We start from the raw sequence: 22070 nt of genomic DNA, 5'->3' as shown, positions 1-22070 counted from the left end.
GGATGAGGGTCATGTCCTGGCCATGGCAGCTGAGTTAAGATGGGTTATATCTCATCTTTACCTTCCTCTTCTCTGCCTATAAGTTTTAGCCCACATAGCTCAGAGAAGCGCAGAGCCACCAATGTATTAGCAATTAAAAAAAGAGATGAGAAAGTCAGTACAGGGTAACCTGGAGGGAAAGCACTACCCTTACTGCAAATGCAGAGAACTGCTGGGTGTGCCGGGTGGCTCTGTCTGGTTCAGCAGCAGGCACCCCTCCTGAAAGCATTTGTTGTAACATTTTTAGCTGTTGTTAGTAATGCATGAGTAGTGATTTTGGATGACCCCAGACCAGGCATCCCTCATCTTCCCCTTTCTTCTGCAATGACACATGAGAAAATTTCAGCTCTGAAAGGGACCTAGCAGCTACCCCTGGGATGATCTGCTAAAGGTAAGCAGAACTCATTCAGCTTTGGGGGTTTTGTCTTCTAACAAAAAATTAGATCTCACCTAAAACAAATCTCTCTCATACATCTTCCTTCTGAATGTTAGAAGCCAATCAGTTTTCTGTTCTCAATTTGCAAGATTTTTATTTTTCAGTTAAAGAATGATCAACATCGACATTTGAAAATTTGTTTTTAAAAACAGATGTTTCTAGTTTTCATTTGCCCATTTAAAATACAGAACACTATCTCATTTTATTGTAGCCATGAGCTGAGCTCAGGGTCTTTGCAGGCTTAGACCTTTAAAACAATTTAGCAAGATGATTTGCGCTACCACTCAACTGGTAGCAGAGTGCTGGCATGGTGCTGCAAAGGGTTATATGCTTGGGAGCTGCACACACCAGCTATGCACCCGGGCTGTGGGTACCTGCAAATGGTCATTGTGGCTCATTTTTCAGCAGAGGAACTGTCAGTGCAAGAAGCATCCAGCAGAGCCATCAAGCACCTTATGCTATGATGTACAGGGAGAGTGTGTTCTCACTCTCTCACTTCTGACTCTCTAGAGTCAGAAAGCTCTCACTTTCCTAGAAGATTAGGAAAACCAGGAACAAAACGCACATTCATGGTGTAGCTGAAAGCTAGAGCAAGAATGGATGTGCAAAAGGAACTTGGCTCTGAAAGGGGAAGGTTGTCTATCCGCCACCCTGTCCCCTGGTGACAAGTTTTGGCAGAAGGGTAAGGACAGGGGATGTATATCAACAATATAGACACAGCTCCCTGTTCCTTTTCCTCCTTCCAGAGCTTCTTGGTAGCAGCACCAGCATTTGTTTAGCTGTTCTTGGGTCTGTTGGAAAGATGATTTGGACAACAGACAGGACACATCAGGAAACCACTGAAGTAATTAACCAAATATACCTATACAAAGCAACCCAAACCCAAAAGAATGAGAAGCCCAAGCACAGCAAGACATCTTCTGCAGTGGCAAGATCACTGCTCATGAGCAGTACTTATACAGCATCATTAGACCTGTCATCCAACCATTTCAGATAGGGGCAGAGGTGCCAGAGCTAGTGTTATACCCGTAGGAGAGGATAATGGTATCACATCCTGGCAGCTCTGTGCATACACACACAGGAAGCAGCTGCACCTGAGTAGCCATGGCTGCTCAGGCTGCCTTGGCTAAAGTCACACATGGCATCTCTTCACTTAAAATCCCCAAACTATGGTGACAACGTGCAAGACCCAGTTTCAACAAACCAGTGGATAAGGAAGAGTTCCATCTTTCCCCTTCTTCACTGAAGTCCTCAGTCCTGCTTCCTGATGAGCAATGCAACCTCTTTTGGACCTGCAACAGCACGCTGGATTTCCCCAGTTAGGCCTTAGTCCTCCCCTAACTTCCAAGAAGCAGGAGTCCTTCAACCCATCTTTACAGAAATAGTCTGCAATGGCTGGCACTTCATTACAGAGGGACCAGAGAAACTTACCGTAACACGCCTGGCTTTAGGGGACCGAAACTGCCCAACTTGTGAAGGTGCATGAGTGTAGTACTCTGATTGGAGACATGTCTCCAAAAGGTGTAAACTGGCCTCAAAACCCGTGCTTCCAAGGAGAGGGGTGTAGTCACACAGTTATTTTAGAACACCAGGACTCAACAGGGTCAGAGGAGACATCATTTTAGTTAATGAACAATTGCTTTCCCGTTAACACCAACAGCTGTTAATGAACATGACAATTTAACCCCTCCCGGGATACTTGTGTTTGAACCCTCTGTGGTGCTATGTATTGACTTACCAAGCAGCTGCTCTTCCATGCTTAATCAGCAGGTGTGAAATTAGTGATGTTGCATGGAGAAAGAGTTGTCCTAATGACAACTCTGCTTGCCCAGGTAGCCAGTGTCAGGGAGCTTGGGGTGAATTTTGCACATCTAGTGATCCACATCCACTTCCCCTGCTGCACAGCAGCAGGAAAATGACACAGCGATTTTAATTCCCCAAGGCTGAAATTTTAGGTAGACTTAACATCCCATGGCTTCTTGAGGAACAGCGATGGGTGACACATGTAATGGAGCACAGAGTCCTAGCCCCAAGGACATCTAGACATCCTGAGGTGGGTTTCCTAGCTGAATTTGGTGAGGCTTCTATTATTAGCTCTTCATGCAAAGTACTTACAGAAACCTAAATAACTGCATACGCCCTTGATTTTGGTAGCTTTGTCCTGACCCTTCACATGCACACACTTGTGAGCCTCTTTACATGCTACATTTTTTAAAAAAAACACATATTTGTTTTTCCTTTTAAGCAAATTCAGGGCCTGCCCTGGCTGCAGAGTTAAGGTATTATTTTCAGAGTGGGCACAGGGAGGCCCGGAACTTGTACATGTCCTTCTCTCAGCAGTGCCAACAGCATCGCTTCTCATCCAGGAACAGGATCCTAATTTTCATTATCTTGTGTCCGAAGAGTGTATGTTTTTAAACCAAATGGTGCATTAAGATGAAAGGATGCTAAGAGCAGAGAAAGGAAGAACAGACAAAATAACTGGCAGTTTTATACTGTGAGTTGAGCACTTAAGCATTAGGTAAGATATTGTGGAGAAAAACACATTATTGCCTACTTCAGAGATTTCTAGTCTCTGCATCAGACTTCATGCACTTTGCACCTGTGTTGAGTAGGCACCCATACCGAGTGTACTCATGTAAACATACACAGAGTACTTTAAAATGGCAGTGTTATTCATGTCCAGAATTGCACAGAACAGTCAGACTGCCAAGGATTCTGGAAAGGACCTGTTATGGGACAAAAATAATGTAGTTTTTACATTCAAGTGTAATTTTTTTATCCTTTGCTGTTAGAATATATTGTGCCAAAAGCTTGACCTTACAGCCTTAAAGGGAGAGAAAGTGTTTTCACTTGGAGATATTTAATAGAGATGGTTATTTAAAGGAAAAACTAAATACTGAAGGATATTTGACTTCTATGAACCAGAAGTAAAATGCTGTACTGCCAAATTAACAGGCTTGCCAGAACTCAGCCAAACATCATCTTACCCAAGTTTTCCAACTCAATCTGCCTTAAGCAGAAGATACACTAGGGAAACATGCTGCCAACCCAAAAGACACAGGGGTAATCACTGACTAAACCCAGACTTGGAATAGAAAGTGCAAAGCACACACCTTATCCCACAATGTCAGGAACACGCATAAGGCACTGGTGTTCAGAAAAGGGCATGAGCTAGACTCAGGAGCATTGTTCATATTATTGCATCCACCATGCCATATCTGGGGTAACATCTGAGACGTGTCTCAAGGTGTTCATAAAGAAATTCTCTCCCTATTCACGTGCACAGGGCAAGAAAACCACAGCTGCAGTGTCTCCCCTGCCTATTTTGAACTTGCATATAGGCAAGTCCACCAGCACTTGCAAAGCCTTTGTTTGACCCCACGAGGGACGACTCCACACCATCACTTAATGTTGTTCCCTTACCCCTTTGCTGGCTTTAAGGCATTTTGTGCTCTTGTAGGGGCCCGTATCTCCTTAAGCTCCTTGTCACCACTGGACTGCATGAATTGCCTGCTAGCACTCGAACAGAAATGTTTTGTGTGGTGTGAGTGATTAAAAACCTTGCTGCTTCCCTGCTGGAGGATACTGCTCCCACAGAAGGTCCAGCTAAGCAGCATGCTCCTAATCTGCCTCAGCACAGACAGCAACAGACAGAAGCATTCTGTGCTCGCCGAGGTGGTTTTGCACTGCGTAGATTAGGAAGGACTTGCATGCTGTTTGTCAGCTGAGTTGCGGAGACAGTAAGATAGAAGTCAGTAACAGCTTAGGCAGACACAGACACAGCTATACCAAGGCAAGTACATCAGCCTCTGACGAAAGCAGTCATAGGAAATTATTTCCCATGCTCCGTACTCCACTGAATGTTTCAATTATACTGATTTACAAGGGACAGTTGTGCCAGCACATTTTCCCCTTTAGGCACAGCTCTTCAGTAATAAAATTGTACACGAGTCACATTGCTAACACACAATCAGTAACAACAGTAAGTTTCCTTGTAGAGATGAGCCCTTATGACAAATTGTCAGGTGTTTCCACTGGTAATAGGTAGGTAGTGTTTACAGCTTAAAGTCATCTAACACTTACGGTAAGATTCTTCTCTCTGTAGCTCATACATTTTGTCAGGCTCCCACCTCCATGAGAAAGATTCTGTCTCAGACACATTTTAAAATGAAAATCTTGGTAGCCGCAGTTGCAAACTAGCTGGGCAGCCTGTCTTCCCAGCTCTGACAGCACCGTATTGCTGAGTGTGGCTGACTATCACAGAACTGAGGTGCCTTTTGAAGAGAACTGTAGAGCTTAGAGCTTCTTTGCTATCCAGATGACAGCAAGCATAAACATTTGAAAGAAAACCTGAAAATTTCTGTTAAAACATAATGACCATCTTGTTTCCCTCCCCCCAACCCCCGCCCCCCCCCCCCCCCGAACTTTAGTCTCCAGCATGTTTTCTTAGGATTTGCATGATTTGTTTGGTCAGACATCTGTTTTACAGAAGATATTTTTCTGCTAGAGTACATATCTGGTTATTACTTCACTGGTAAACTCAGAAGTGCCAATACCTTTGCAAGTATCACTGTGCTTGTATAACCAGTATAAAGCGCTGTTAACCTTGTCAGTAGATGACTCTCTACATCTAGACATTTTCAAGAACGAGAAGGCTGCAAGTTGGCCACATCATGAGAAAATAGTCTGAGTCTTGTCAGAAGAGCCCACCGTTCTTGACACAGAACCACAACAGGGGTAAATCTTGGTATTTCCTCAGACCACAAGTGACTAAGATCACGTCCCAAAATACGCTGTCCCAGTGGACACTGTTCATCATCTCACCTTGGGATGAGTTATTTTCACTGAAATTCATGCCAGTGTCTATAAAGAATACTCAGCCTTATTCCACGTACTGTCTCAATTTTGTTTACGAAAGATACAGGAACTCAATAACACTATATGCAGAGGCGCAACTCTCTTCCCTCTTCATTGGTGACATTTATTTTAAGGATTGCATTTGTCTGTTTTCTCTCTCTGAGCTTTCTTGACTGGCTGCGGCAAATATATTACTTTGTCCTGAAGACCTTGAACATCCAGTACCCCGTATTTAGTGTAGTTTCAAACAGGAACAATTCGTGGGGGTAGGAATGTATACTTTTTGTTCTATGCTGGAGCGTCAAATGTGGTTTAAAAAAAAAGCAGATAACAAATCTCCAAGAGTCTGAACTTCATGTCCATTTTAAGTGGTCGTGGTCACGTGTTTTCTCTACTGCTGGGGAAGTGGAAAAAACATGGAAAAATTACGCAGCTTTCATTTATTAATTCCATTCCCCATGAGTTGTTCTAGATTTAAAGAATGCATTGCATTAATGTATTTCAAGTGTCTAAAATAATCTCCACTACAGTTTAATTACAGCAGCAGATTTTAATGTTTAGTATCAGACAGACTGTTCATATTATGACATAAATACTAGTATTTATTCCCTTTATGATTATCTCCAAGAAAATATTTCCTATCACACAAGCACTCTATGCTAAGAACCCAGTTTACAATAGCCATCGACTGAAATCAGGGCAGATGCAGCAGTTTTCTTGTACAGGCACACGCACCCTTTGCAGTTCTGTACTGAAGATGTCTTCTCTCTTTCACAAAGGGGAGCAAAAATACTTTTTGGCTGAATATATGCATGGAAAAAGATACAAAAACCCTACAGGAGCCACAGGGTTAAGACATTTAACGCAAAAAGGTCCCCAATAAACCCATTCCTTCCCTTCCAGTTCAATGAAGATACGTAACATTACCAGTTAGCTATAATCTGTTCTGTCCTATGACTTCAGTTTGGTCTGGTTACAAAGGGTGAAGAAAAAAAAAAAAAATTCAGATTTTCAGCTGTCGGAACAGAACTCCAAGAAAAAAATAAGCGGTTCTTCTAGGGTCCTCAAAGCATTTTTCCTAACTGTGCAGATAGGAATTCAAGGCTCCTAAATTCATCAAGTGCCCGGAAGGTTTCTGGGATGAGAATATTCCAGTGCAAGACACCTCAATGCGACAGAATCTATTGTCCCTAAAAAGGGGCATTTTATCTCAATTAGCATCTGAGAAGAACAGACTATGCACATTAAAGACCCAAAGAAACACACTAAAAAATTTCAAATGCTTTAAGTTGGTTTTATTACAAAATTACACTTGGTGATAGTTGCATACAATAATAGTATGTGCTGTCAGTGCTGTGTAGCTGCTCCCACATAAAGCAACACCTGCAGCACCTGCCTGCACTAACCAGAAGTAGGTTACTTTAGTAGCTAAGTTACCTGCAGTCATTACTGCTGCATCTGATGTGACCGTGTTAGGAACCACAAGTGGGTAAACCGAGGCATGAGAAATTGGTTTTGTGCCTTATAAATTGCAGGTATAGCTTTATGTATTTATTTCAGGAAATTAACCCTTTACTGGTGCATTTCTGTAATTAAGCCTTAATGCATGTCTTGACTGCACCTGGCTACCAGCAGCAGCAGCAGTGACCCGAGACTATTACCACTGCACTCTTTCATTGCAATACCTCTTTACTAGGGGAATACTACACCGGATTTTAAACTAGTTGATGGCCCTACTTAGTGCTGCTTTCATTTACGTGCAGTACGTGTTGTGCTGTTTGTCCTCCTTGAGACTTGGGCTAAAGTCATCCCAGTGTAGTACTATGCAGCGTTGGTTTACATGCGATGGACTCGTGGGCCGTAACACCGTGCCCTGCGCACTCGGCGGTGGTGCCGCCCCTGTGGGTCGGGCGGCCCCTGGCGGCAAATGCCGGCAACTGCACCTCTGGCTTCCCTTTTCCTGGGAGCCGGCCTGTGGGCGGGATCCCAGCCTCCTCCTTCCCCCCCGGGGCCAATTACTGAAAAATTTAGGGTTTCTGGCAATTCTGAGTATCTTTGGTCCGTCGGATGCACCACAGCGCGGGTCGTGACCCTGCTGGCTAGGAACACTGAACGGGGTTTGCACCTCCTGGACCTGGTGGAGATTTAAGCAACTAATTCTAACTACTAACCTCATGGCTACTCCAGCTCCCGCGTGGTTGCTCTGGCTCCCGCGGCAGTGTCAGTATCAGTGGCGCCTATACTGAAGGAGAAGTATAGATTCTATATATGAAGAAGAAATGGAAACGGAAAGCAGCTCATTTTGTAAAGGGGGAGGATGAAGCAGGGCCATCACAGGATCAGGATGAACGCAGCGAACAGAACAACAGTTAACCTCCCGATTTCTGTTTCTGAATGAACAGTGGGATAATGCAGAAAGATTATGCCTGTCAATCAGGTGAACACCTTATCGCCTGGTTACTTCGATGCTAGAATAACAGGGCTAATACTATAGAAGTGGAGGGTAGGGAAGCCAAGCAGCTGGGATCACTTTCTAAAGAAGGAGACGTTGACAGGGCATGCAAAAGGAATGCAAGCCCTCAGCCTCTGGAAGGGACTCCTGTCAAATGTTAAGGTACCCCTACAAGGAGGGTACCACACGTCACGCAGGCAAGTGGACCGCAACAGAGAACCGGACACTCAAGGGAATTAGCTGTGAAAGACATGACTTCTTATAACCAGGATGATCCATGGTCACCCATGGATCCTGGCAAAGTCCTTATGCACGCAGCCCATGTGACAGAAACTGGTACAGAGCAGACCATCATCATGTGCCAACTCACTGGCAACAATGAGTTGAAAAGACGATGCACCAACGGTGGATGAAGTTATGAAGATAGCGGCTCTACCTCCATCACCTCAGCTGTGGAGAGACCGGTCCAGCAACTTGATGAGGATATCCTGTTCCTCACCTGTATGGACCTGCATCTCAGCCATCAACCAGAGATGCCCTTCTGTTTGGGAGGGAGAACACAGGAGATACCACAGGGTACCCTGTGGTTTTACCTGTGGGACCACGGAGAGAACATGAGGAGGTGGGATGGAAAAGCCACCTCAGTCCTGGAGGCACAGGTGCATTAATTACAAGGAAAAATAATCATAAATAAAGAGTCTTCCAAGAAGGTTGCTGCTCCAGTCTCCAGAGGGCAGCTTTCCAGACAGACTGATACAGCTGGCTTTACCCACAATCCTGTGAAAAGGAATTCTAATCCATTCTGCCAAGACATAAGTGACCAGAACTACTCCACGCTACATCCGCTTCGCACCACTTGCCACCCTGGTGGAGAATCCTACAAGCAGGATTACAGCGACCCTGCCTGCAGCCAGGCGGAGGACACGGATAGCTGCGTTTACCAGACCATGTGGATCTGCCGGCCAGGCACATCAGACCCACAGGAACATAAAGCTTTAGTAGATACAGGTGCACAGTGTACTTTAACGCCATCAAGCTATGAAGGAGCCGAGCCAACCAGTATTTCTGGAGTGACAGGGGGATCTCAACAGCTAACTGTATTGGAGGCTGAACTGGGAAGGAGTGACAAAAACATCCCATCGGGACTGGCCCAGAAGCTCCTCGTATCCTTGGCATAGACTCTCTTAGGAGAGGGTGTTTCAAGGATCCAAAAGGGTATCAGTGGGCTTGTGGTATAGCTGCTCTGGAAACAGAGGAAATCGAGCAGCTTTCTACCTTGCCTGGTCTTTCAGAAGAACCTTCTGTGGTGGGGATTACCGAAAGCTGAGGAACAGCAGGCGCTGATCGCCTCTACCACGGTGCACCGGGGGCAATACCGCACCAACCGAGACTCACCGATTCCCACCCAGGAGCTGGTTCGCCAACCAGAGAACTAAGGAGCGATCTCAGCAGAACCCATTCACCCTTTAATAGCCCCCCATACGGCCACTGTGACAACCTAATGGAGAATGGAGACTAACAATGGACTATCGTGGCCTGAATGAAGTTAGTGCCACCACTGAGTGCTGCCGTGCCAGACATGCTAGAACTTCAACATGAACTGGAATCAAAGGCAGCCAAGTTGTACGCCGCCACTGATACTGCAAATGCACTTTTCTCAATCCCTTTGGCTGCAGAGTGCAGGCCACAGTTTGCCTTCACTTGAAAGGTGTCCAATGCATCTGGAATCGACTGCCCCAGGGGCGGAAGCTGGAAACACATCCCTACCATCTGCCATGGACTGATCCAGGCTGCACTGGAACGGGGTGAAGGTCCAAAACACCTGCAAGACATTGATGACATCATCGTACGGGGCAATACAGCAGAAGAACTTTTCGAGAAAGGGGAGAAAATCACCCAAATCCATCTGAAAGCTGCTTTTGCCATAAAACAAAGTAAAGTCAAAGGACCTGCACAGGAGATCCAGTTTTTAGAGACGAAATGGCAGGATGTATGTTGTGAGATCCCAACAGATGCGATCAACAAAACAGCAGGGATGTCTCCACCAACTAGTAAGAAAGAAACTCACGCTTTCTTAGGCGTTTTGGGCTTTTGGAGAATGAACATACCAAGTTACAGTACGATTGTAAACCCTCTTTATCGCGTGATGTGAAAGGAAAACTATTTTAAATGGGGCCCTGAGCAACAAGCCTCTGAATAAATTAAACGAGAGATAGTTCGAGCAAGGCCTTGTGCCAGTTTGGACTGCGCAAGACGTAAAGAATGTGCTCTACACCACAGCCGGGGAGAATGGCCCTGCCTGGAGCACCTAGCAGAAAGCACCAGGGGACACTCAAGGTCAGTCCTTGGGCTTTTGGCGTCGGTGATAGAGAGGATCTGATGCCCACCAGACTCCAACTGAAAAAGAGATACTGGCAGCTTATGAAGGGGTTCGAGTTGCCTTGGAAATGATCAGTAGTGAAGCACAGCTCCTTCTGGCGCCCCGGTTACCAGTGCTGGGATGGAGGTTTCAAGGGAGGGCCTCCTCTACACATCATGCAACTGCTGCTAGGTGGAGTACGTGGGTCACGCTGATTACACAACGAGCTCAGATAGGCAATCCCAATCATCCAGGAATCTTGGAAATTCTTATGGACTGGCCAAAAGGCAAAGACTTCAGGATGTCACCAGAAGAAAAGGTGACACGTGCTGAAGAAGCCCCATCGTACCATGAACTGCCTGACCGCAAAGAAGTATGCCTTATTTACCGATGGGTCCTGTGGTATTGGTAGGAAAGCAACAGAGGTGGAAGGCGGCTGTATGGAGACCCCTGTGACATGATGCAGAATCTGCTGAAGGGGAATCAAGTCAGTTTGCAGAGGTGAAAGCTACCCAGCTGGCTTTAGAGGTTGCTGAATGAGGAAGGTGGCTGATGCTTTAACTCTATCCTGACTCATGGATGGTGGCAAATGCCCTGTGGGGGCGGCTGCAGCAATGGAAGCGAAGTAATTGGCAACAGAGAGGTGAACCCATCTGGGCTGCCACACTGCAGCAAGATATTGCTGCTCGGGGAGGGGGGTAGAACCTGGTTGTAAAAGTACGTCACGTAAATGCTCGCGTACCCAAGAGCTAGGCCACTGAAGAACACCGAAACAACCAGCAGGTAGATCAAGAAGCTGAGACTGAAGTGGCTCAGGTGGATATGGATTGGCAACGTAAGGGTGAGTTACTTATAGCTCGGTGGACCCATGACACCTCAGGCCATCAAAGAAGAGATGCAAAATATAGGTGGGCCCAGGATCGAGGGGTGGACTTAACCACGGACGCTACTGCACAGGTAATCCACAAATGTGACACATGTGCTGCAATTAAGCAAGCCAAGCAGTTAAAAGCCTCTGTGGTATGGAGGATGATGGCTGAAATAACAGTACGGGGAGGCCTGGCAGACTGACTATATTGCACTCCCCCAGACTCACCCAGACAAACGCCCTGTGTTTACAATGGTGGAAGCAACCACCAGATGGCTGGAAACATACCCTGTGCCCCATGCCACAGGTTGAAAAGGCGCTATCCTGGGCCTTGAAAGGCAGGTCTTGTGATGACACGGCACCCCAGAAAGAGCAGAACAGAACAGAATCAGACAACAGAGACTGTTCTGAAACAGTCTCGTAAACACCTGGGCCAAAGAGCATGGCATCGAGCGTGTGCATCACATTCCCTACCATGCACCAGCCTCTGGGAAAACTGAGTGATGTAACGGACTGTTAAAAGACTACACTGAAAGCAAAGGGTGGTGGAGCTTTCAAACACTGGCATACACACTCAGCAAAGGCCACCTGGTTAGTCAACACCACAGGACCTATCAGACAAGCTGGACCCGCCCAACCAAAGCTTCTACATGCTGTAGAAAGGGACACAGTTCCAGTAGTCCACCTTAACATTATGTCTGGGAACACAGTCTGGGTCATTCCTGCCTCAGGCAAAGGCAAACACACTTGTGGGACCGCTTTTGCTAATGGACCCGGGAGCACTTACTAGGTAATACGGAAGGATGGGGAAGTTTGATGTGTGCCTCAAGGGGACTTGATTTTGGGTGAAAACAGCCAATTAATTAAGTTGTGTGATGTTAATTGTTACACAGTATTGTATATTGTCATTTCTATATGCCTATTAGTACACTGAGTGCCTTGTGGTGCCATCTCTACCACTTTGGATTTGAACCCGAGTCCTTTTCAACTGCCACACCAATGAAGAATGACTTTGGTGAAACCAGATCAGGGCAGCTCTAATAGAATTAGAACTGCCTCCAAGACACAACAATCCAACAACTCACACCATCTTTCCCACCTGGACAGACTGTTGTAACAGATGAAGCCCAATGTCACGGACTGAATGAACGCAGCGGACTTCAGAAGGATGGTCCACAGACTAAGGGAATGATATCCGTGTATTTATATTAAAAGACAGGAGATGTGGTTACGTATTGGAAAATGCTGCATGACATAAATGGTATGGAATAAGGGGTGGATACTGTCCTGGTTTTGGCTGGGATAAGGTTAATTTTCTTCTTAGTAAGTAGTAAAGTGTTGTGTTTTGGCTACGATGCGAGAACAATGTCGACAGAACACTGATGGTTTTTAATTGTTGCTGGGTAATGTTTATGTTAATTCCAGGACTTCACAGTTTCTCAGGCCTTGCCAGCCAGAGGGCTGGAGGGACACAAGAAACTGGGAGGGGGCACAGCTAGGACAGCTGACCTGAGCTAGCCAAAGAGGTATTCCATACCATGGGATGTCACGCTCAGTATACAAACTGGGGACTGGGGGTTGGCCGGCACCTGCTGATCATTCCTTGGGGGCTGGCCAGGCATCAGTCAGCAGGTGGTGAGCAGTTTTCTTCCAAGTTCAGTTACTGCTGTTTGTCTGTCAGCATGCTCTGTTCAGTGCCTGAGCCGTGCTTGTCCTTAAGGGACCTTCCAATATATCTCCAGTATTCCTTCCGGATGGTGTCTTTTTCTTTAGCTAGAATTTCACACAACTACGAAAGACAATTGAGACATTGGAGTGTTACACCAAAAGCTGATGGAATTCTTAATTATCTTTATAAAAACACAGGCAATATAGGATTAAGCTAGTATTAAAACACCTTTCTTAGCAACACTTGTTTTATTCACCAGTTGCAACTGTCCAGTGACCTCAAACCGGTATCAATTCCAATTGATAGTCAACCAGTCTGACACTGCACAAACCTCCCCAGTCCTACTTCAGTTGCAACTGCTTCCCCATGACTCCTTTCTGTGCCCACCACTTGTCATCTATCCCAGGCTATTCAGCCTGCAGTACACTACAGCGTACTTGGGACTTCCTGACAAACCTGACTGTCTTTCAGTGGTCCAGTAGCTGTAAACCACTTCATTCAAAACAGCGGGGGAACATCCTGCTCTTAAATCTCCAGTACTGCCAGTGGACTGACAGGAGGTATTTTGTTTATGGTTTTTCCCTCAGCATACTGTCCCAAAAGGATTCTCCATGCAAGTCAGTAACCTTCTCTCACGACATGTTAAAGCTGGTGCCGCACGCTATTTCTACACATTCTGATTTGTTGTATTTCGACTTGGGTAAGCAGCGAGGCACAGAAGTCAACCCCACTCACAGGATGTGCTGTGTAAAAGGTATATGCTATGAACACTGTGCAAGTCTTCTAGTCAATTCCCTTTGATAATGCAGAGGGCATTGCCCTGGTCAGTGAATGAGAGTTGCGAAACAGGAGATTCCATGCCTAAATAGATGAAGAAGTCAAACTCAGAGAGACAGTATAAAGGGACACCAAGCTGTGAGGTACAACTGCACTTATTTATACTCTGGTTGTAGAACACAACAAAGGAAAAGTGTTGACAAACTTTGGAATACAGACTCCATGTGAGAACGGCAGCTCTACTTACACTGTGTTCCAGTCTGTTCCACAGTGAATGAAAAGTAAAAGTAAAAAAGTAAAAAAGTAATGTAAAAACTACACTGCAAACCACACGGATCTCCCCAAATGTGCAGGTCAGGGAATACACAACATTGCTACGAGTCATTTATGCTCTGTAGGAAATGGTGCCTGACATTCCTCACAATGTCCCCAGTGCCTACTAGCCTTTAAGCTAATTCTGCCAGCTTTCTTGGAAAGACCTAAGAAGTGCAAAGGGAGTTTAGATACAGATACTTGAGGCAAGATTCACTAGCCTGCAGGTAAGTGATTTTGGACTACAAAGTTAGCATCAGAACCTCCTTGATTGTTCAAGTATCTCCTTTCTTCCGCAGGCAGTGTTAGGAACCTTCCTTCGCCACCAGGTGAAGAAAACTTACAGTGATTTTGTAACTGGCAAATTACTATTTACAGAAAAGTTCATGAGACTCTTGGGATTATCTGGCTTTCAAGTTCAACTCCCCACAGAGCTCCTGAGATTGACAAATAACCTGCTCTAGTTATGAAAATCAATCTCATTTTGTCGGGATATAAACCAAGAGAGCAACAGATAGCATTCCTGAGAAGCAAACCCAACCTCTCAAAACGTACCTCCAATGCCTTGTTTAGTGTTTCTTCCTTGTTATCACACTGGTTCTCAAGCATATCTTCATATATGTCCACAAGAAAGGCAATCAGATAGGGTGAACTGTGGCTAGGCTGCAAATTCAACAGCTGCTCTAACAGATTTGGATACTCAGAAAGACCACGATCCTGTAGAATCCTAGAACAGAGGTTAATAGGCTTGAAACGTAATGCTGGGAAATACGGTGTGAAAAATTCAATTTTGGTTATGACTCCTTTATTTAGAGATCAGTTTTGAAACAAGGGTGCAAACTCAAGTAAGGCAGAAAGTAAGCAGCATGCAGCAGTAATACAGCTTAATGTGGCAGTAGGCTAAATACAGGCATGCTCAACTGAGCAGAAACTAAGACTGAAAGCATGCTCACTGCTTCCTACTCTAGGCTCTTGAACCCAGTAACATCACAGGCCAAGTTTTTAAAAGCATGCAAAGCACTTGCAATCTCCCACAAGAACTACAGGGCCAGAAACTTAGCGGACAGTTACAGAGAAATTAGGTTGATGTATTAAGCCTTTGAGCAAGCTTTCGCCTCCCTGCTTAAGCCCACAACACTAGAATGAACAGCAACGAGCTCCTTCTAGTTAAGAGCTAGGCGTAAGACACTTTCTACAGATACTCTCTTTGCCCCACAGAGAAGAATACCTCACCCTTTTAAATAGTTCCAAGCGCTCTCATTATGTGGCACTGTCGTGATCATCTCAAGAGTGTATCTGTGAGAAAAAGACAACAGGTCAGGAACGCAGCCACTAACAATGCAGTCAGAAATTACTGGCATGTGCTCAGACACTCCCAAACACATCCTCTACTCTGATTCAGAGACTTTTTGCAGATCATCTCATCTGGGTCACAGATCAAAAATGCCTTGCAATACAATCACCGCCAGTCCCAGACCAACAGACACTGACAGAACTGTTTTAGACTCTGAAGTCTTCCATTTGCTGCATTTTATACAATAATGAAACAGTTCTTGAAATTATGAGCAATTGCACTAAGAAAAAACACGATACACTGTCCTGGTATGCTAAAGGAATAACTTGTGCCTTAATGCTCAGAAATGGCAAGGGGCTGAAAAGGGCTAGAGTAACTGAAGCCCAGGTTGAGCTATGTTCATATGAGTGCCAGATCATCTCAACTATGTACCTATTCAAAATGTTCTGTACCTATTTGCAAAACCTTTTTCACGAGGCTGTATTTGAGCAAACTGCAGAAAGGCAAAGCTTGAGCTTTCAGCTCACACAGCCTTCTGCAGCAGCTCTTTGAAAGTAACAATTAGGCAACTCCTCTGAAAGCAAAGCAACAAGAGACATCTGCCATACTTTTGCAAAGCCACATTTCATCTTCACAAAACAGACTTTACCTTCTGCCCTTCACCAGCGTAATCATTCACCTGATTTTCAGAGACAACAAATACTGACAAAAAGTTCTATAAGCAATACTGAAGAAAAAAACCCCCACAAACCCACAACTCTCAACCTTTTTTAACTTTCTGCAGTCACTATGGCCAAGACCGAGTTTATCAAGCAACAAGCAGCCCAGCTACAGTTCTATAATGACATCCCTGAAGTCTTAACCTTAGACAGTCTGATTCTTTAGATGGTATCTAATTAACTTGAACACAGCACCATGTATAAACAGATCAAGGGAGGATGTTTAGATGCAACCTCTGGAGAGAAAAAGCTGTAAATATCCGAGCCTAAGTCATAGAAATAGCTCAGATTTATTAATCTGCAGAGAAGTTATAGACTGGAAGAGAAGTACAACTTAGAGCAGTTTGCAAAGACAACCACAGAAGGCGATGAGGGTTGGGATCCTCTACGAACAACGTACCAATGGACCTATTCAGAGACCCAGTATTTCTTCTGAAGAGTAACTCCAAATAATTGCAGGAACTTCTCCTCATTGCTCCTTCGCTTTAGACAAACAGCTTCTCCTAACCATCAATCCTGGCCAGCGGTCTGAGATAAGAAAACCATACCAGGAAGATTCCTTTACCACCATCAGCTCTAAAATAAATGTCTAGAAGCCCAGTTTGTCTTCAGTTACAAACGTGCAGCTCTGAAACAGTTTCCAAAGCTCACTGTCCTCCAAACTGGCCAACTCACAGAGACATTTGTTGTTGCACTGACCACAAACCCCTGAAAGCTCCTTTCTTTTTCCAGCTGTATCAAACTCCTCACAAAAGGCAATTCCTCTTCCTACAAGCCACGCCCATCTTATCTTTAAATCATTGTGGCTACTGTAGTACTGAAACAGCAGTTTATCACAACACAGAGTGCCTCTCCTTCCAAGCTTTCTAGGGGTAGGACGTAAGACACTACTGAACAGCACAGCTCACGACGTTTCCAGTGCCACACATCTGCAGGTTGTTCCACTACAGCTAGCTGACTACAAAAAGCCAAAAGTTTTGTTTGCACAATAAACTGGGTCGGAACACAGACTCACGAGAACGCCTTGCCCAGGGTAAGCAGGTAAGCTATTGCTTCTGTACTGCTCAACAAGTCAGTAGTACTGAAGCAAGCTATATATGCACCAACACTTGATCTGCCATCCACGAGAGTGAGCCCAGAAACCGCAATAAAACCAGGAAAGACAAGCCCACAGGGACTGTCAAAATATTCCTTTGCTTCCATATAATGGAGAATGCTGAATGCGAGCATGAAAAGCATTACTAACTGGACTTCTGTGTCTAGGACTACTGGGTCATCATAGCCGATGGTGCTGAAAATTACGAAGTGTCGTTGGTTCCAAACCGAGTTGTTTCTCACATCTTCCCTCAAAAGCTGGTCTACATATTCTAGTTCATTGTCCCATAATTTGAACTCCTGTGGCAAGGGAAGGAAGAGACAATGTCACAATCCAAAGTTTTATATATTCTCCTTGCTCCTGAGGTCTCTGAACGTTAGATACAGAGACTTTTTAAAAGAAATAAATTAAGGATGGGTGAACGAGGAACACGATACGCTATTCAGCTGCACACAAGGGTATTAGCTCTTCATTAAATTCACACACGGAACAGCAAGCAAACAAGAAAAGACCTTTTTGAACTTGCTTCTTAAAAGGCAAGTTTATAGCTAACCTCTACCACACGTTAAAATACAACTGGTTTTCCCCCCTCAGCCTTAAGAAACAAAGTGCCAAATGGAATTCCGATTGTATTTAAGAAACCAAACTCTACAGCCTGAGCAGGTTCTTTAGTGAGTCTCAGTAATTCTGAATACAATGTTGGATACGATACCCGAATAACCCACTGTCTGTGTTGCCATGCATGGTAATTTTTGGCATCTTGCTTAAGAATGTCAGCTACGAACTCAAGCTCTTCGGATGGATCCTGCAGCCACTCCACCAACATCCGTCTGTGATGCCTAAGGACAAGAGGAGAAAACTATTTTTAGAATAGTCTATAAAAATTTTTATGATGTGTGGTCTGTATTCAAACAGCACGCAACAACCGTACTACTCAGGAACAAAACACTAGTTAAACACTTCAAATCAAACATACCGAAACATTTCACTTGTGCCTGAGATATATTTGACGCATACCTATCCTATAACAAATTCTAACTACGCATACACATTGGCCAATCACCTCCTTTTAGACAAGTGATGTTTACTTGAAGTAACATTCCCACTTTTAACACTCCTGGCCAAAGCCTTCAGCAGAGTAAAATTTTCTACTACTATGTTATTTCTCTAGCAATAACAACCCTGCTGCTTTTCCTATTCCCCCCAAAAAACAACAGGTAAGCAAACCCCAAGAGCCAATAAAAGAAAAAAATAGTTTTTTCTATTTGTCTTTTTGTTTGCCTTTTCATCAGTCATTTTTTTGGTCTGTCAGGCTTATTTTGACAGCTTAAAAATCGAAATGAAAACAAGGCCTTTTTTGCATGTCATAATCACTTTTAGAACAAACTGCTAAAGAGGCCTTTGGCAGTGATGCTGATGCAACTCCATGTAACTCCTCCGCTACCGCCACTGCAGTAGATGCAGGCAGCAACTTTCAATAACTTTTAGCATCAATGATCACAAATTACTCTAGCCAATTTACAAAGCAAAAGTTACCCGCAAAAGTGTTAAGAACTGAGAGTAAAACATGATTTTACCAGACTTGGTAGTTCTTTGGCTGATCTTCAATGATAGCTGTAATGTACTTCAGTTCCTCATGAAGATCCTTTCCCAAAGACCGCAGGAGGACTCTCCGGAAATGCCTGTGCAAAAGTCAAGCATTCAGACACTGCAACAGGGCTCTCCTAAAATTCACAGAGAGGAACACAGAATAACCTTTGTTCACGGTTTTTCTAACAAATAATGAGTTAAAAAGACTGCAAAAAACTAAACCACATATCCAGGTCTGCTGAAGGCCATTCAATTATCAAACAGGGGAGAACTGGAATACAGCTGGTTAAACCAGCATGTTATCTAAGTTCACAGCGATCCTGTTTCAAATGAACCTCTGCCAAGCCACAGGAGTACTTATCATCACGGAAACCATGAATTATGCGCTAAAGAAATGTAAACTTTCTGACCCCATGCAAGTTAGTCAAATAAAGACATACAAAGAGGTAGTTGTTGGCATAAACATGTTACAGGGCCCTGCTCTGAACATCAGAAATTCACTGTTTATTCATTATCTAAATGAACACTAACCTAAAATGCACCATTTAGTAAGTATGCAGTTATTTCGCAGGAAACGGCAGCTATCATGCTTTTATGCCTCTTCTTGGAGTCAACAGAGGCCATCTTCAGCATTTTGCCAAGGCTGCGTCATCAGGTAAGCAACCTAATGTTAAACATCAAAGTTCTTTTTGTGCCTAATCGTGACCTTGATCGATAATATCCTCTAAGCCAAATGAAAGAAAACCACTAAATCAAAATAAGACATGGAAAATACTGAACAAAGACTTTCTTCAGAAGCTCACTGGAAGTCTACACTAGTCCTCTGCATAAACTCAACTAGTCATACGCTGATCAGACTAACAAAATTATAAAACACGTAAGAGGTCAGCAATCAAACGACAACAGAAATAATCCCAAGATTGTCAGTTACCATGCTGTGTAGTTTGCAGCATTTAACTCAATGGCATCTGCTGTTAACTTGAAAGCTCTTTCGCTTCTCTCATCCCGCTGCAGAACCGCCCGGAAGTAATCATAGACGTCTTGAACTAAATAGATAACAGCATCTTATTGAAGGCCATAAGACAACTGCCTGATTAGCGTGTAAGGTTAATAATCCTTTGATACTACTTCCTATTTTGTGGACTTTATAAATGTTAAAATGACAGCTACAGATTGGTCTGACAGCACTATGGGTGGAAAGTTCTAAACGATACCAGCATACCCAAAGCCTACCAAAATTTCTTAAAAATACACCATCCAAACCATATGCAAAGCCATCAGAAAAACGCCTTGCTGCTTACTCACATTACTTCCCCAGATGCAGGACCTTCATATGTCTGTCTGTCTTCCACTTGTGGGCTAGAAATGCCTTATTATGTGAACCAGCCAATCTGCTGTATTGCCTCTTAAGCCATATGATTTTAAAATAAAACCTTGGCTATTCACATCTCAGATGAAGATTCAGCTTTAGAGATGCTTGGTGAAAACAGCACACACAACCACCGTAACAGGATGAATATTGATTTTTCCAGTGTACTCCTCTAGAAAACATATTACCCAAAACATGAAGTTTCGCTTTCACACCACCAAGGACCGATATCAATTCAACCGCCTTTGGTTTTCAAAGCAGAATGTATTTAAAACTTACATTTTTTACTGTAGATGATCTGAACAACAGGATTTGGCCCGTCGTTCTGAGGGATAGGTTCAATATCCGCCCATTCCTTCCTGACCCTGTAAACACATGTTTTTGTCTTTTCAGTGCTTCCAAGAAGCAAAAAATGCAAAGCTACATGCAGAGATCTACGTCCAGTAACACACCCCTGTTCCCACCGGTCCCCATTATTGCCACTGTATTATTGCCTGTAGCACAGACCAGCGCGAACTCGAGGAAAGGAGGCACCGACACAGGCGACCACATGAAAATTCAGTCACAAGGTCGCCTGGCGGAGGACGGCCCCAGCTGCCCCGCGGTGCCTCGGGTAGGAGCGGATCGCGGCGCTCGCAGCGCCGAGCGGCTGCCGAGGCTTCCCGCTCCAGCCGCCGGCACCGCCGCCTGAACAGTGCATGCTGTACCGCTTATCTCAAGGATGACGCAACTATGTTTAGTTAAAGTCGGGAGATGTCCAAGGACCCTTACTGCCACATGACGGATGCACAGACTGCTAAGTCTTAGATTCCTGTTGTACATGCAACGCGGCGAAGATGGAGGCTTCGAACATGGCCGCTAAGGAACAGAGTCTGCGTAGAGACAACTCCTCCAGGCCATCGCGCAGGCACGAGATATGTTCACGTTGTTAACGTGAAGATATACTAGGCCCTTGAATGGAATGTGCCAATCGTCCAGGTGTGAGAGATGTTAAGGTGTTCCCGGAAAGTTAATGAATAGACACGAGTGACTTGCATAAAGAGGGGGCTGAAAGGTTCCCTCGGTGTGCATGCCTTTGGTGGAGCGATCCCCCACGCACCCAGCGCTGCCGAATAAAGATCACCTCGCTCGCTCGAATATTGGGGACCGATTCTTCAAATCACCATCCAGCCCTGCCCTGCCCTGCCCTGCCCGCCGCCGCCGCAGCCCTGCCCGCCGCCCCGGCCCGGCCCGGCCCGGCCCTGCCCTGCCCGCCGCCGTCCCGCTCAGCCTCTCCTCCCCCTCCTCCGCCCGCGGGGCCGGCCCTGCACGGACAGTAGCCGGCCCTCTCCTCCCGCCGCCCCAGCAGCGGGGGCGGCTGCCACGGCCGTGGCGAGAGCGAGGCTCCGCGCCGCCGCAGCCCCATCCCGGCCGGTCGAGGGCTGCGCTGTCGCGGCCGTACCTGTAGGGCACGTAGCCGGCGTCCTCCCTCGCATCCGCTTCCTCCAGCAGCTGCCCGAAGCCGCCCTCCGGCTCCCCGCCGTTCTTCTCCGGCTGCAGCTCCGCCGCCGCCGGCCTTGCCGCCGGGCCCGCTGCCGCCATCGCCCCGCTGCCGCTTCCGGGGCCTGGTGAAACCAGAGAGGCGGGCGCCGCGGCGGAGGGCAGAGCGGCCGCGTGGCTCTCCATCGCCCCCGCCTGGGATGGAGGGCAGGGGGCTGCGCGGCCGGGACCGCGGCGCGCCGGGCGGGCGGGACGGCTGCCCCCCGACCAGTAACCGGTACCGGCAGCGCCCGGGGGCCGCGCCGAGAGTATTAATTCGCGGCTCTGCTCATTAATCGTCGGGAACGTACCGGAGGAGGCGGCGGGAGGCGAGCCGGCGCCCGGGTCTGGCGTGCTCCAGTTTGCTCCTCCCCTTCCACCGTCCCCTGGCGGAAACGTGAGGGACCGGCGGGGCCAGCGCTGGCGGCGCCCCAGCGCGGGGTAACGCTGACCGGTTGTTCGGGTGGCGGCTGGCTGTGCTACGGCGCTGCGTGCTTGGCAGTCGCTGCTGTAAGCTAGAACCTGCGACGCCAGCAGTGGAGGCGTTCCCCCTGCCCGCAGCAGCGTATTTCCTGTGAGACCCCACCCCACCGCAGCACCGGGGCCTGCCGGCGCAAGGCCCAGACTAGGCCCTGGGGCCAGCGGCGCCGGGCGGGCGCGGTGGGAGCTCGGGGTGACGCTGCTGCAGTTGCTGAGGTGGGGACTTGGAGCC

General features: G+C 46.1%; 1 protein-coding gene and 1 long non-coding RNA gene across 3 annotated transcripts; both read right to left on the bottom strand.

The window, feature by feature from the left end:
• Positions 1-2693: 2693 nt before the first annotated feature.
• LOC114018012 (uncharacterized) lies at positions 2694-4884 on the bottom strand. The gene is made up of 2 exons (XR_003563380.2): positions 4562-4884; positions 2694-2922 (listed from the first exon to the last, which is right to left on the bottom strand). It is a non-coding gene; the product is annotated as an uncharacterized LOC114018012 (long non-coding RNA).
• Positions 4885-5395: 511 nt separating this feature from the next.
• Positions 5396-21677, bottom strand: LOC102046284 (protein farnesyltransferase/geranylgeranyltransferase type-1 subunit alpha). 2 transcript variants are annotated; one of them, XM_055699598.1, is made up of 9 exons: positions 21282-21677; positions 20120-20205; positions 19403-19517; positions 18459-18563; positions 17594-17720; positions 17032-17180; positions 15006-15068; positions 14328-14499; positions 5396-5729 (listed from the first exon to the last, which is right to left on the bottom strand). In XM_055699598.1, exons 1-9 carry the CDS (start codon positions 21503-21505, stop codon positions 5727-5729), a joined length of 1044 nt encoding a protein of 347 aa, XP_055555573.1. In that variant the 5' UTR covers positions 21506-21677; the 3' UTR covers positions 5396-5726. The 2 variants fall into 2 exon arrangements, with proteins under 2 accessions (XP_055555573.1, XP_055555572.1); XM_055699597.1 differs by lacking the exon at positions 5396-5729 and adding an exon at positions 12196-12803.
• Between the last annotated feature and the right edge of the window lie 393 nt (positions 21678-22070).

Source organism: Falco cherrug, chromosome Z (genome assembly GCF_023634085.1).
Source record: "Falco cherrug isolate bFalChe1 chromosome Z, bFalChe1.pri, whole genome shotgun sequence".
In the NCBI taxonomy this organism is placed as follows: domain Eukaryota; kingdom Metazoa; phylum Chordata; class Aves; order Falconiformes; family Falconidae; genus Falco; species Falco cherrug.
This window is presented reverse-complemented; position numbering and strand designations above follow the sequence as displayed.

Bases quoted from the DNA above. Each gene is read 5' to 3' on its own strand.
- LOC102046284 (XM_055699597.1), bottom strand. From the start codon at position 21,505: ATGGAGAGCCACGCGGCCGCTCTGCCCTCCGCCGCGGCGCCCGCCTCT. The intron at 15,069-17,031 runs GTTAGTAATGCT...TTTTTCTCACAG, and splicing joins GTCCTAGACACAGAAGTCCA to ATACACTCTTGAGATGATCA. The intron at 14,500-15,005 runs GTGAGGTATTCT...CCTCTGTTCTAG, and splicing joins GCTTGGAACTATTTAAAAGG to GATTCTACAGGATCGTGGTC.